Source organism: Watersipora subatra, chromosome 3 (assembly GCF_963576615.1).
Source record: "Watersipora subatra chromosome 3, tzWatSuba1.1, whole genome shotgun sequence".
Classification (NCBI taxonomy): Eukaryota; Metazoa; Bryozoa; class Gymnolaemata; order Cheilostomatida; family Watersiporidae; genus Watersipora; species Watersipora subatra.
This window is the reverse complement of record NC_088710.1, coordinates 70,704,951-70,720,420: the sequence shown is the minus strand read 5'-3', so window position 1 is coordinate 70,720,420 and position 15,470 is coordinate 70,704,951. Positions and strand designations below refer to the sequence as shown.

The following is a 15,470-nucleotide window of genomic DNA, read 5'->3' as shown; positions in this document are numbered from 1 at the left end:
ACTACACACTGACACATCCACGCCAGTGTCAAGCTTAAAATCATGTTTTACTTCATGACTGTCATCTAAGGATACAAATAATGATGCAGACCAAGGCTTGTTTGTAATGTTAGCATGTCTAACTTCACCTAAGAATGGGTCGGGTAAGTTTACTTCAGTTACATTAGCAGTTTTCTTACGACATATAATCTTCCAGTGGCCCGTGAGGTTACAAAAATCACATTTGGATTTAATGGCTGGACAAGACTGCTTGTTGTGCTGTGGAGTTTTGCCGCATCGAGTGCATCTAGAGTTATTGTTAGAGTTATGCTGTTTGTACGTAGTCTGTGTTTGGGATCTGCGTTCTGCGGTTTTGGGTCCCTGTGTGTGACTATTCTGGCGTTTATCTCGGTTATTGTCGTAACCTTTGGATCTCACCATGTCCACCGTACCGGTACCACTAGCAACGTTAGCTCTTACTATAGGTTGAGCTTCCTTAGTAGCTTCAAATTGCCTACATATTTCTACAGCAGTGCCTAAAGTTAAATTTGCTTCCGACTGCAGCTTTTCACTCAGTCGGTCATCACTAACTCCTACGACTAACCTGTCTCTTATTAGTTCTCTCAACGCTCCACACGCACAAGTCTCTGCCTGTCTATAAAGTTTATGTATATAACTGTTCATTCCATCTTGGCCTTGAGTTAGTTTATTAAATTTAGCACGTTCTACGATGGTGTTATTTCTGACGCCAAAAGTAGTCGTTGAAGGCCGTGATCACGTTATCATGTGTGTCTTCATCTATATTCCTATCTAGTATAATATCTTCTGCTTGCTCTCCTAAAGTATATACTAATGTATTTATTTGCTCGATTTCTGGCTGTTCGGATAGCCTGCTGGCATCCCTATACCGTAACCATCTGGCCCTCCATCTAGTTCATTGAACCGGATCTGCGAAATCGAATCTATCTGGAGGTGTCAATCTTGGTGCGTGAAACCTAGGAATAACAGCCGCTTGAGGGTTCTCCTCCTCTCCCATGATGAACAACTGGTCAAGAAGAGGAGTTTCGCTGCCACCATATAGTATTATCGCTTGTCACATGTTGGATGTCATTGGATATTTGTAGAGACTAATTAAGTAACAAACGAGAGCATTGAGTAGTTTGCCAGAAGAGGGAGTGAAGTGTATTTGTTCCGAATACAATTAGCAACATACGAGTAAACAAATAGCATGTGAACCAAAGTGATAATTTATGATAATGCTACATCTAGAATAATGAGTGGTTTAGAAGATGTGCACAAGTTTATTTTAGTATCACAACAGCGTCAAGAATGGCATAGAAAAACGGCTGAGCATGCGTAAGAAGTATACTGAAAATTATTCTAGATGAAGGTATAGATAACTACAAAACTATGACAGCACCGATGAAACCGTACTGCTGTTGTAAAACAACAAATTAAACTGTACAGCTTTAGATAAGGCTTAAAGCAGATGAGTGAAGGAGGTGACTGATATTATAAGGTAGCCCTTTATAATAACTTCAGTGCTCTAATAAAAGCGTGAAACCTGTATAAATTTAAAATTGCTCAGATTAATTTACCAAGTTGCGTCAGTTAAGTCTGTTTGTGTTAGGTTCACGGAGTATGGAAGTTGATAGGTTTATTGATTAGCAGGACTGTCAATTTATTCCTTAACTTCTTTCATACACTTTAAGTTTGCGGGGTACGACTAGCTAAGCGAGCTAAGGTGCGACTAACAATTTATTTTGGAGGTAAATATGGGTTGAAACCAGGTATATGAGTAATTGGTTAATTGTTGATATTACAATTGTATTTGGTAGTGTAATATAAATAGATATATAAAGGTGAAAAAGTTCTATTTTAGAAGTATAAGTATAGAAAAATGTTAGGAATGTTGTGAATGGAAAGTATATGGGGAATGTAAAGTTGTATATAAAGTAATAGAAATGGAATAATGGTATTTGGTATAGAATAATGTTGTAAATAGATTTATATGTAGGCCCTATATAAGTATGTGTAAAGTATTTTGTATACGAACTAATAACAACAGAAATATATAATAATAGAAATATAGAAAAGAAGACATATAAAGTGTTTAGAAAAAGTTCATATAGAAAATAATAGGAATAGTTTTGTAAGATAAGTGCAGTGTTCTGTTAAAGGTTGCACAATCTAGTCTCCCCTCTTTTACGTTGTAGGATTTGGTCATTGATAGCTAATTGAGTGATGCGCTCCCTGGTGAAGTTGTTAACAAGTAAGTCATTAATGTTTCAAACTCAAGAGAGAGAGCAATAAATGATATTCTAGCGGTAATTTCGGCCATAGACTGGTGAAATGTGCACGTTTTTCTACTATCTGTCGCACGGTTTTATGGGCGTTTTGTTGGCCGGTTTTAATTTTGATTAAAAAGGCTTGTCAGGTTTTAATGGCGACATTAGGCCAAATGAATTTTTCTAGTTATGTATCATCCGATCAGATGGGTAAGTTTTAGAATATTGTCGACAATTTTCAAAGACTTGGTAACATATTTAAATAGGTGTATAGGTGTTTTGTATCATTATTATACTTAAACGACTCGAAAGAAAAATGGGTAAATTTTTTGCTGGGATTTCGGTACAAGGGTTTGGGTATGGCCGCTGGTGGATACTTTTCGGGAGTTGCGTGCTCATATGCATTTATCATAAAGCTCCCAAACACTCGCTTTGATCGTGTTTGGTCGTAGGAAAATTGTCTGCGCATGATTACCAAAATTTTAATTCACAATAAACCGGATGTGAGCCCACATATGATTTGTATGAAAACGAATGATTGGAGGATAACTCAAGTTCTGAACAATATTAACAATTGTTGTTACACAAAATGGTCTAGCAAATGTAATGTGATAACATGGCAACAATAATTATTAAGATGAATTAATAGCGCTACTAAAACATTTTCAAATTTTATAATAAAATGTCAATTTTAAAGAGAATAACACACAGGCCTGTTAACACTTCGTAGTTCATTCAATGATAATAACAATTGTTAGGTCAGTTGACTTTAGAGTTCTGTGGTAATCTGTTGTTGAAAATTTATATAAGTTTATGTTGATAATTGTCAGCAGATACTTACAGGTCATGTGACCAGGTGAGCTGCGCACAAGAAAATGGTGCTAAAACTAATTGAAACAAAATATTTCTATCCTGAAGCAATGTGTCAGCTTGCTATTGGTCAATCTGCATTGTCGTGAGCAGAGAGTCCAGCCAAAGGATCACCGGTGAGAACAGATAGTGGTAACAGCCGGCAACTCTCAACTACAGCGAACAAAAAGATCTGCTAAAATTACATAAACACGCTGCGTCTGTAATGACTGCAGTTGCAGTACAATACAATCACTGAGGATTCTCGATGTAACCAAAAAATCAAAACTCACTAACGTTTACAAATAAAAAATTGTCAGCAATGCATGTAATTTTATTAATCCTGTCATTTTATTAATTTCAATTCAATAAGAAAGAGCCTGAGTAGTAAACATCTGACCATTATAGACTATATAATGTTTATTTATTACATTGTATGCACCTTCCCTTCATCCTGCTTGCAAACAATGCTTTTACAAAATATGGTTTACAAAATAAAGAATTCATCACTATTTCAGTTAGTGATCTTTTAAAAATCTTTCAAAGTAGCATTTTTATAATTGATGAGCACTTTTTCTGAGGAAGAAACTTTTGTTGATTGCTCATACCCCAGAGTGATGTTCTGTACATCGCTCTGTAATTGTACAAATTTTGTTCCACATTTCTTTTTGGTCCTTGCATAATAATTTTTTATTGTTGCATAAAAAGAATTACTTTATATTTTGCTGTTAGGAAACTTTATGATGAGATGATTTGAACAATTGCTATAAGGCTCAGTTCTGGCCTCTTGTGTGACATGAATATTTCCAAAAAGGTTCTGCAGGTTCAGTTTGTGTTTTGCCCTCGCAAAGAACATTTGATTTGTAGGCTTGGATAAATTATTTCTTAACGGCTGAAGCTTGTTTACTTCAATAGCATAGTCAAAAGTGTAATAATAAATTATTACCAATATCTACACATTGAGCTGAAGATATTAGATTAGCAAAGAGTTGCATTCTCTCCTGTTTGGTCCAGCAGCTTGTATTACAGGAAGCATTTGGAACAGCACATTCGGGTGGTTCTGTAATGTTTTCAGTGTGAATATGTTCAGGATGGCTCAAATGTCATGTCTTACAACTCAACTGGTAAGGTAGTAATGTAAGCTAATGGATAAACAATGCCAAGAGGTTTTGTGGCTTCAAGCAAACCATGTATCACTGCGCCTGCAGTCAAACTAGACTTATTCCTTTGTGAGTAGATAACTCCAGCTTTTACAAATTCTTGTAGCATGTAATAAGTTGTTTTCAGCTTCTTCCTGTTGAATCCAGCAGGATGTATTACAGGAAGCGTTAAGTACAACACACTTTTTGGCGGTATGCTACAAACAGTAGTTGCACAGTATGCAACAAACACGAGCAGGCAAATGCATGTGCTTCATAAGGAATTGCTTACCCTACCCAAAAAAAAGACAACTGTTAAAGCAGCTTGTTATACTAACTAAACGTAAACTTATCTATAGCCAATGCACTAGTCAGTCACAATAGCTACATGTGCTTGTGTGGTACGCTAAATGCACTTGAATTAAGTTTAAATAAATATTCTAAGCTATTTTAACAGAATGTTCCCATATTGGAGCAGCAACAGGCATGAACAACAGAAGTTTTGTTAATTTTGAACATCAGGTTTTAAATACTTTACTAGAGAACCCCTTGACTACACACCTGTATAAGTAGATGTTAAAAGATGTGTTTGCGTGCTGCGCTCAGTTTACTAGCCTTGCATAAACATTACAGCCTCCTTTCAAACTAATTTGAAGATTCTGAAAACTAAAAACAGCTATAAAAGTATAAATCATCTAGACATGACTACATTGTCCATGTGTTTGATATGACTACATTGTCCATGGGTTTGCCAAACATACAGATAACATGTTATTTGACTTTTCTGCTTCTAGCAGTTTACAAACTCAAAAGTTAAACTGTTCAAATTTTGAAAACTCACTATAGACATACATCTATGTAGCTTTATCTAACACTTCCTCTCAATGAATAATACATAAAACTCACTATAGACATACATCTATGTAGCTTTATCTAACACTTCCTCTCAATGAATGATACATAAAACTTGGATAAAATGTTAATTTGCATGTTCAATCTACTCTGCTCAATCGTCATGGCATTGAGTGCATATATATCACCTTATTGAGATACATGTATATGAGCTTCTATATTTATAAATCAGACTTTGGTTTCGAAACTCCCGGTTCCTGAAAACCAGCCTTTTAAACACCAATCTGAGGGCTATTTATTTGAAAATGGAAAAAATTGAAACAATGCCGGGTTTACCGCTAGTCCCTACCATAACCTAGCATTCCGTTACCAAAATACATCGGTACTCATCAGTTATGCAAAACATTCTAAACCTTTTATTAGTTCTGTTTGTTACCTGTTAGACTTGTCCTTGGTTCATGCTGCAGTATTAATTCACAGCTAAAGTGAATCACTTCAATAAGGAGCAAACAGTGCTTAAAGGATAACACTATGAAGTAGAGTCTACATTTAACAATCTTACCAATTTAGGTTTAACAAACACTGACTCCGGTTGATGTATTCATGACAAACAAAATCATCATCTGCTGTCTACTTCCAATGTGGTTTCAAGGAAAGAGCTCAAATCTCGAATTAACCTCATGCTGTTGAAATATAGGCATGCTGCAGATGATGGAGCAGGCAGTATTTGCATGCAATGCCTATATGTAGAAGTTTATGCATTGAAGGTTCAATATGTGCACATGCAGTTGTTTATTGTGGGAGATTTATATCAAATAGTAAAAACATGACTAAAATAACATAAGACTTTCTTCATTATGACAGAACACAAGACTTAGTTATAAACATACAAAGCAAGAGAAAAGAGAGCAGTGACAGATTTACAGCTATTTAGGCCATTAAAAAAATATAATTGGTCGATCTGTACTCGGACGAACTCTTGAAGTACATCTGTAAATTCTGTACTCCGTTTCTTGTCGAAGTTCTACAAAGTACACATGAAACAGTAAGGAGCGGTATATTAAATTGGATGGAAGTGGACAAGAGTTAATATGTGAACTAAACGTTCTCTATAAGTATAAGTCGTGTGTACATTGTCGCACGCTTAGAAATGTCAACCTAGCTTCAATTAGTGAAAAATGGAAAGCTCAAAATCTCACCCGTTTTATAGTAGTCGTAGGTAGTGACTACTGCTGGTTTAGCATCCTTTACATCAAAGACATCCTTTACATCATAGTTTGCTGGTAAATGTAGTTAAAAGTAGATCAGTTTTAGGCAACTTTGGGGGAAGCCATAGAGTTAACCAAGGATGTACCCTTGCATGCGCTGTTTCCTTACTCTCTTTGTCTGCTGTGCTTGAAGTAGTTTTTAATAACAGCTCAGAGATAGTTTATATCCAGAATAGAGGCATCATGCTTAATGTAGCTTTTTACAGAGGATAATGCTCTAATAACTCACAGATCCAATGTCATCAAACCTTAGCCAATAGACCCCAGCACTGCTGCCAGATTATTTAATCTCCAATCAATCAAAAAAAACTGTCTTTATCTGCTGTGAAAGTTTGCTTATAAGGTCTCTCCCAATAGAAAGCTGCTGAAATAATTCTAAACCTTTAAATATTGCTGAAATGCTGTTGCTGAGAATTCTAAGTTGAATGATGAAGTTCTAGTGAGAATAGAAGAAGCTAATGCAGTATATAGAAAGACTCTGGAACAACTACCATGTTTCAATCAAAGTGAAGTGTCGGATTTGTTGGTGTACCACAGTGCTGGCAGCTTTGCTGTATGATGCTGGAACATGGGCTGTCCACTACATGCAAACTGACAGACAGACTATGCATAAATGGTGAGCAATCTATGATCAATCATTGATATCTCATGGAGAGACAAGATCACCGATACTGAATTATTAAATAAAAACAAGAATACCATAATTTCAACCCATGGTTCAGACATGTTGAAAGTCTCATCTGCTCTGAGAAAATTTACACATCCTATAGACAAAAAGAAAGCACACCCCAAAAAGACTTCAATTGAAGTTTAAAGATACCATCAAAAAAAATATGAAGAATGTGAATTGAAAGAGAAGAGAAGAAATGAAGCAGGTTTGGTATATCGTTGGATTACACGCAGACCAAAATTAAAACACAATTGCAGGGGACACACACTACACACACAGACGGATAGGATGATGATGTACACATCAAAGGACTACAGGCGGTATCATATTTATTTTGAAAATCAGAAGCAAAATACCTCTGCTTACAAAAAATAATTTAATGACAAATCTAATCTAAGCAAAGTGGTCCCATGAGTTGCTACAGATATTAAACGGTATCTGTAATAGGATTCTATGACAAGTCCTTCTTGCTAACAATGCCAGTTTATATATTGTGAGTGTAAGATAGACGGTATCTGTAACAGGATTCTATGACAAGTCCTTCTTGCTAACAATGCCAGTTTATATATTGTGAGTGTGAGTTAGACGGTATCTGTAACAGGATTCTATGACAAGTCCTTCTTGCTAACAATGCCAGTTTATATATTGTGAGTGTAAGTTAGACGGTATCTGTAACAGGATTCCATGACAAGTCCTTCTTGCTAACAATGCCAGTTTATATATTGTGAGTGTAAGTTAGACGGTATCTGTAGCAGGATTCTATGACAAGTCCTTCTTGCTAACAATGCTAGTTTATATATTGTGAGTGTAAGCTAGACGGTATCTGAAACAGGATTCTATGACAAGTCCTTTTTGCTAACAATGCCAGTTTATATATTGTGAGTGTGAGTAAAATCTTCACACACAATTATTTATTGCAGAATAAATATATCACGTAGTAAAAACATAGAAGAAGAATTACTAAAATAAATCGAGACTTACACATAAAGATGCTAAGCAAGAGTAAAAAAGCTGCTATAGATTTACATCTGCGCAGGTCACTAAAAAAATATAATTGGTCGAACTGTGCTTGGACGAACTCTCGAAGTGCATCTGTAAATTCTGTACTCCGTTTCTTGTCGAAGTTCTACAAAGTACACACAGGATGGAAGTGGACAAGAGTTAATATGTGAACTAAACGTTCTCTATAAGTAAAAGTCGTGTGTACATTGTCGCACGCTTAGAAATGTCAACCTAGCTTCAATTAGTGAAAAATGGAAAGCTCAAAATCTCACCCGTTTTATAGTAGTCGTAGGTAGTGACTACTGCTGGTTTAGCATCCTTTACATCAAAGACTTGCTGTATGTTTATAGTGAAGCACTTTTGGTTTCTATCCAGCTAAGAAATATAGAGGCGAAGTTTGCTATATAACCATGTTAATGCATGAAGATGACTAAATCCCAGAGAGTTTACTCTCTTTTATTCATCCCCAAGGGCTCGACAAAAAAAGCATGTTTTAGGGGTGTTTTTTAGTGGCCTGACACTCGAGTGTTTTCATAAAAAAGGTGTTTTTAGCTTAGTACATGAATACCCCTTTCCACACAGTGGGAAGGGGCTACTGTAACCGACTAGTGCATTGGTTATAGTTGAATTTAGTAGAATTCAGTATAACATTAGAATTCAGTATAACAAACTGTTTTAACAGTAGTCTTTTTTCTTGGTTGGTGTAAGCAACTCCTCATGATGTTTGGAGTTGCACACAGTCGAAAGGGGTATTCATGAGCAAAAAAGGGGCAGTTAGTCTGTGGTGATGAAGTGACAAGAGGTAGTTTTTTATCAATGTGTAAGTCAGTGGAAAGGGTGGATTTTATAACATCTCAGACTAGCCCTTGGGGATGAATAGAAGAGAGTGAACCACCTGGGAACAACTATGCAAGCCTTATGCAGTGTCTGAACTACCACTTATAACAATCACTGCAGCTATTAAAGTGTAAACCCAGATTAATTGTCTAAAGCAACATTGACTTTGATTAACACTTACAGAGTTGAAGTAGAGCTGTACAGTGCCATCTCGATCTACTTCATATCTCTGAAGATCAACACTTTCATCCTTCATAAGGTCCTTTAAAGCAGCCTTATCATCAGCCCAACCTGACACCATCTTGGCTTGAACAATGGCCATGTTACTTACACCTCCTTCACCAGTATACCTGAAGTTTTATAAAGACAGTTTTCATAGCTCTTCAATGATTAGTTAAATATTACGCCTGGTAAATCATGGTAAGATGAATTAGAACAGAGAGTGCTTACTTGGTGCAAATTCGTAGCTGTCGGTTTTTACAAACTTCTTTGGAACCACGTTTCCTGTAAACTCTGACTGTTGTGGTGAAGGCCTGTTGAAGTCTATCTGGGTCATTGATATTATACCGAACATTAGTCTGCAACACATACAAATTGCATGTACCCATCGTCGTGCTTATTTGGTTTATGGAAAATTTGGTTTATCAGATAAACCTCTGGTGATAAAGATTAAGAACCTACCTGCATGAGAAAGCACCCTTTGCCACTGGCAGTCAGCCTGAGGTCAACAACTCTAGGAAGACGCTCTGTAAACTCCACAAAACTGTTGTCATTGTTGAGTTGAAAAGATGCAACTTGAGTGTTGGTATTTTTCTCAGTGATTCTGATAGATGCTGAAATTCCATCAATGTATATGAGAGCTGCATATTCAGCCAGAGCTTGCAGTCCTATAACTGTGTCCTAAAAATAGGAACAGTGAGAGTGGTAGTTAGCTGTGTAGTTTTGTTAGGTTAACAAAACATGAGCTGCATGCATAACACTCGGGAATAAGGAACCCCGAATGCTAATAGCAAATATATCTAGATACCGTGGCAATAAACCATAAAACATGAGGTGGAAAGTACTAGATTTCTCAAAAATTGAAATATTATTTCAAAAGGAATAACGATGATCAATTAGTTTAAAATTATGGCAAACGTAATGAGCTGTGTAAAACTACCTGAGTTGAACCGAAACCGCCCCAAGGATTTCTTTGTGTAGACAACCATTTAACTACAGGTAGACCTTCCTGTATTTTATCATTGACGCTGTTCCTCATGTTGAGTATTGTGAGGAGGGCGTAAGCTGTTGTCTCCGTATCAGCAGAAGCAGGTCTGTAGTACCACCAGTGGATCCTTGGGGGTTCTGGCTCATTCTCATTTGCCTTCCACATGGTCATTGTCCCATTAACTACAAAAAGTCACACTATAATAAACATCACTAAGCTCTAAGCTATAATCAATAAACTACAAGCTCTCTGTGAAGACAGTTTAAGAAAACAAGCTGGGAGTTTTACCTTTGGCCATTGATAGCAGCTTCCTGAAGGCTCGGTCATCAGCCTTGTTAAAGAGAGAATATGCATAGGCTACTAAAGAGGTAGTGTAACCATCTTCATACACTTGTCTATCAATACACTGGAAGGCTAGTCCAAGAGAAGGATTGCTTAATTCTACACTAGCCTCCATCATTGCAATAGCCACGTATGCGGTCATGGCAGCTTTGTTTGTGCCATTGTTGGTCACGCCAAATCCACCTTGCATGTACTTGTTGTGCGTTGTGCCAATCTAAAAATGGAAAGACAGTCATAAGTCAACTGCAAGTGAATGATGAGTAAGAAATCGGCTAGTAGTGAATTACAAGCAGCGGGCTTATGGAACAGCAGCGAGAAACACAACAACTACAAGATGTTGTGTTTCTCGATCAATATGTTACAAGATCAATATTTGGGTCAGCAAGGTTCAAAGGATTTACTAAAACCAAAAGTATCAGTCACAAAATGTTTGCTCGAAATGATAAAAAAGAAAACACTATTAGAAAATCAAGACAGGTTATGCTATTAAGCTTAGATATTTCATTGTCACCAACCTGAGGGTAGCAGCCATCTCTGTCCTGGTTTCGAATAAAAAAGTCAATGCTTTTTGACTGAATGGTTTTATCAATGTATATGTATGGCTCCGCTAGTCCAAAGCACTTGACTACAAATGCGGTCAACCACATACTACCAGGAGTGTCAGGCTTAGACTTGCCAAAGGAACTGTAGGATTGATCAGCATGAGCATAGGTCAACTCTCTCTGGTAACCTAAAATATCATAGTTACTCATAGAATCAAATCGACACACTCTGAAGGATTAAATATTGACATCAAGAAGATGTATAACCTCAGCAAGAAACGAACCTGATTTCATATATTGAATTGCTCTTTTTCTAATTGCAGGACTGTCCTTGTTAACAGCTTCCAAGTATTTGAGTGCAAATATATTTGGTGCAAATGAAACCATTGTTTGCTCCGCACAGCCATAGGGCATCTTCAGAAGGCTTCCAATATTTGACATGGCAGGACCCATCACATCACCGACAACCTTGACATAAGCTCGTTCGGAGCCTGCTATGAGCTCAGCTGGGTCTGGCAGTGGCAGGCTGTAAGTTTCAACAGCAGTTCCTGATGGTGTTGCTGAAACATCCAAAAGGTTGATGATACTTAACCCTAACACGAGACAATAATTTCAGGTGATCTCAGAAGCTATCTAGATTTTCACAGTTGCGTATTTCTAAGAAAGCTTTTAGTGGACTTACCAGAGTTGGGATCAGTCATGCAAACAAAGTCACTGACAGTGTACTCTCTCGGGTTACCTTCTGGCTCAACAATAACAGGGCGAATCACTGCGTCACTCATTCCAACCAGAGACGCCATCTCAGATCCGGGAGGACAGACAGATGCGTTGTTCACCACTTCAGCCTAGAGAAAAAGAGATTTAATGGTAACTAAGAATCGTTTGTCCATGGCGCTTTTAAGTCTTGTAACGCAAAAAAAAACTAGGAATCTTTCAACTTACAGTAATTGAGACATTGACATCTCCAATTTCATTCATAACTAGAACAAAGTTCTTAGTGGCTGTGTCCTGGGCACAGACACATTTCACCGCTGAAGACTTTATTTGGATGTCATACTCTGGAGATTCATTGACACTCAGCGATACCTGCAGAATAGTATTTATAGATTAAATTCTGTGGTCTTTAATAATTAGCCATATGTCGGCACTAAATCCTTATAATTTTCCTTTAAAGACAGATAAATTTACTTACAGCTAAACACTGGGAAAGGTAATTGGATACTGTGACAGCAATCGGCATCTTCTCTCTTCTGATGACTGAATACGGTAAGTTCATGGAAACAAAGAATGGCTGAAAAGCGATGAGAGATGCGGCTGGAGACACTCCTAGTCCATCTTGTTCATCCATGCAGACGGTGTTACCGACCCACTCAGTTATTGTGTCAGGCACAGTTGAACCAACTGTTGCAGCACCGGTCGAGCTAAGAGAAATAAGTCGTCGCAGGATGACGATCAACCACAGTAGAAATTACATAAGCTCTACACAGCAGATACACTATCAGGCAAACTGCACCCATTTAAACAAACAAAGACTTTGGAACAACAGACTATTACAGATACTTCACAATATCTAATAACTTGCATTTTAGTCGAGTGAACAGTTTACTAGCATAAACTTTGAGACTTACAGAACCTCCACCAAACACAGAAGACTTGAGCTTTTCACATAAAAAATTGTAACAAGAGATACATGTATTGATGACAGACTTGAGAAAGCAAACATCAGAGAAATTGTGTTTACGAATTTCAAAACAGCGCGGCAGCGAAGTGGGAAGGATTGGGAAATACAAAATTGGAAGACCCCTTTGCCAAAAAAGCTTGGTTTTCGCGAAGTGTACTCACTCTATCTCCACAAGATCCCACAGCCATGTTTCAGGAAAATAAATGCGAATATCTTGGCCATCAAATGCACCGACGCCATCGGCACAACTTTGACTATCTGCAAAGTTAACCAGTCCGAAACTGCATCGCCAGCAAAAATTGAACAGTTTTACAAATGCCTTTGATGTTTGTTTTTTACAGTCATGATCTTTGATCATGACAACTCGACTACCACAACATCCCATAGCCTGGATACTAAGTTCTAATAGACACGAGTGAAGCAGCATCTGTATCCTCTGCCAAATCACTACTGTCAATGTTACTTTCATCAGCAGCTTTGCTTAACCCTACTTCTGGCTCTTGACCATTGGAAGCTGTGGATGCCACGACAGCACTCGAAGTTGATACGGAGAAACCTGTCCGATGATCTATATGCATAGCATACAAGGGCAGCAAATCAGGCGTTAGAGGAAGGTTACAGGGGTACATAAATGTGTAAGGATAAGTAGATATGACTAGAACTCACTGGAACGTATGTACATGTAGTCGTTCCATTTACAAGGGCTGGTATTTATGTTTAAACTAGTTGTGGTAGCAAGCCCAGCAGCTTTGAAGCCTTTGCTAGCGTCTTTATACGGTATCGACCAGTAGAAATGGTGGGTATCTGTAAAGTTAATGTACAACTATGAGCAACACTATAAATGCAGTAATGTTTAGCATCGGAGAACACTCTTGTTATGTTTAACTTATTGGCTGCTAGGTCTACATTTTGAATGTTTGCCGAAGTCCCAAAGCTTTTTTTATTTGCAAAGTTGATTATGGTATGTGTAGCATGAACCACTGCATAGTCAACTTACGGTAGCCCGTACATACATTTTTAGTATGTCAATAAAAATTCATTTTCACTTATCTACTATAAAAATAATATACATGTATACGGACCGTGTAGAGAAATTCAATTAATTTTCAGTACATAATAGCCACCTGTCTTGCTCTCTAAGCCATAAGTTAGCCATGGGTGACAGGTTAGCTGCTGCAAAAAGTCTTTCAGCTTCGACGTGATCACAAGTAAATATTGTAAAAGCTATACCGCAGTGTAAAGCTTTTATTATGTACGCTAGAGGTCCTAGGCTTCGGGAAGTTTTGAGAGTTTACATAAAACTTTGGAAATTCAATTGTTGCTGATGGTCAAGAAAAATCAAAAATGTTGGACGATCATTTCCGCGATTAAGCCAAATATGACATTTCAGTGACACCGCTTCAGAAAGCTTGTAGAGCTATATACTGAAACAGTAGCATATTGTGTAGACAAATTGAGAAATGCTTTCCTCAGAAGCAGCTTCTATGATGACGATGGCATGCATGTAATTAAGCATGCCCACAATTTTCAATTACCCTTTGCAAATTGTGTGTTAGACCAGCGGCCCAAAGAATATTTGTGAGATCAGTGATGCAATAAATTCAACAAAACTCTAAAACTAGCTGCATCCCATGAAGCAATAGAGCATCAGTTTCTATAAATGAAGTTAGCAGCATTGGCTAGAGCAACATCTAACCATGGTAATGTCTCGACACTGACTGCGCCTGACAGTAGCGATGTAAGTGAGCTAGGCTGTGGCAGAAAAGACCAGTATAGAAAAGAGGGCTAGACCTATTTCTAGGCAGAAAAAATGCTATTGTTAAAAAGGACTGCAACCTCAAGTAATAAGAAAAAAACAACTCACCATTGGTAGGATCAGGTCCACATTGAGAAGGCTGATTTTCATAGACTCTACAAAAGATACAGACAGAGGTTTACACATGTACATGGAAACATCACATTAAACAGAGTGAAAAATGTCAAGAACAACTCTGTATGGTTGACTCACCCAGACCGTTCATGGAGTGCTAGCATCTGTACGCTACCAAGAGCCTTTGACAAACTCAGCTGGTTGTCTCCACCTTCTAGGAAAACGCTTTTGTCTACCACACCATAGCTACAGAGAGAGTTTGGACTAGCCGTAAACAGCAGATCTACAGGCTCTCCTGGTCGTGCTTCACCCTTGCTAAATCTCATCTGTGCCTGTAAAACGACAAGCGACTCCTGAGTCAATGATTTCATAATACACAACTTAATATTATAAAATAGCCATGATATTGTCTAATAGTAAAAAGAAGCACATTACCTCATTCTCCGTGCATTCTTGAACTTTGAATGTCACACCATCGGCTACAACTTCACCATCAGGTCTGATGTAGTAGACAACTAGTTTACCGCTAGTAGACATGGCAGCAGTTACTGGCACAGTTACAGAGAAAGTTCCTTTGTGTGTGGCTGTAACCTGGGTACCTTGTGTAGTAGTTGGAGGAGCAACAGTGGTGGTTGTGTCTCTTCCAGGCGCTAAAGAAGTATTGCAAGTTACTTAATCCCTGCCGTTTATGGTGTCACACTAAAGCTTGGTAACCACAAACATTTGTGATCTTCTTATGCCAGACAATAACCGGTTTTATTATAAAAATGATGCAAGTCAAAACCAGCTGAAGACTACTACAAATACAATCAGCGTGTTTCCATATTTACGATGTTGCAACTACAAATATGCTCTCAGAGCATATTTGTTGAGCCTATTCCCCAAGCCTATGAAACTAAACTTTACTACATATTTGAACTCGTTCAGACCAGATATATAAATCT

At 37.6% G+C, this 15,470-nt stretch overlaps 2 protein-coding genes and 1 long non-coding RNA gene across 4 annotated transcripts in view; all 3 read right to left on the bottom strand.

Moving 5' to 3' along the window:
- Positions 1-15,470, bottom strand: part of LOC137391929 (ovostatin-like) — a 103,836-nt gene that overhangs the window by 43,241 nt on the left and 45,125 nt on the right. Inside the window, exons 20-30 of one of the 2 annotated variants that reach the window (XM_068078494.1) lie at positions 11,918-12,061; positions 11,658-11,820; positions 11,260-11,535; positions 10,949-11,163; positions 10,380-10,647; positions 10,044-10,273; positions 9,566-9,784; positions 9,335-9,462; positions 9,066-9,234; positions 8,320-8,422; positions 7,787-8,171 (exon numbers count right to left, since the gene is read on the bottom strand). In XM_068078494.1, the coding sequence (XP_067934595.1) occupies positions 8,086-8,171; positions 8,320-8,422; positions 9,066-9,234; positions 9,335-9,462; positions 9,566-9,784; positions 10,044-10,273; positions 10,380-10,647; positions 10,949-11,163; positions 11,260-11,535; positions 11,658-11,820; positions 11,918-12,061 (2,001 nt within the window). In that variant the 3' untranslated portion in view covers positions 7,787-8,085. Of the gene's footprint in view, positions 1-7,786; positions 8,172-8,319; positions 8,423-9,065; positions 9,235-9,334; positions 9,463-9,565; positions 9,785-10,043; positions 10,274-10,379; positions 10,648-10,948; positions 11,164-11,259; positions 11,536-11,657; positions 11,821-11,917; positions 12,062-15,470 lie in introns of those variants that run through there. The other variant, XM_068078495.1, reaches the window with a different exon arrangement.
- The window catches only part of LOC137391927 (alpha-2-macroglobulin-like protein 1), a 133,383-nt gene that overhangs the window by 114,147 nt on the left and 3,766 nt on the right, over positions 1-15,470 (bottom strand). Inside the window, exons 14-16 of the mRNA XM_068078491.1 lie at positions 14,962-15,176; positions 14,665-14,858; positions 14,521-14,567 (exon numbers count right to left, since the gene is read on the bottom strand). Coding sequence (XP_067934592.1) covers positions 14,521-14,567; positions 14,665-14,858; positions 14,962-15,176 — 456 coding nt within the window. The remainder of the gene's footprint in view (positions 1-14,520; positions 14,568-14,664; positions 14,859-14,961; positions 15,177-15,470) is intronic.
- LOC137392045 (uncharacterized) lies at positions 5,887-6,375 on the bottom strand. Its single transcript, XR_010978206.1, has 2 exons — positions 6,307-6,375; positions 5,887-6,131 (listed from the first exon to the last, which is right to left on the bottom strand). It is a non-coding gene; the product is annotated as an uncharacterized lncRNA (long non-coding RNA).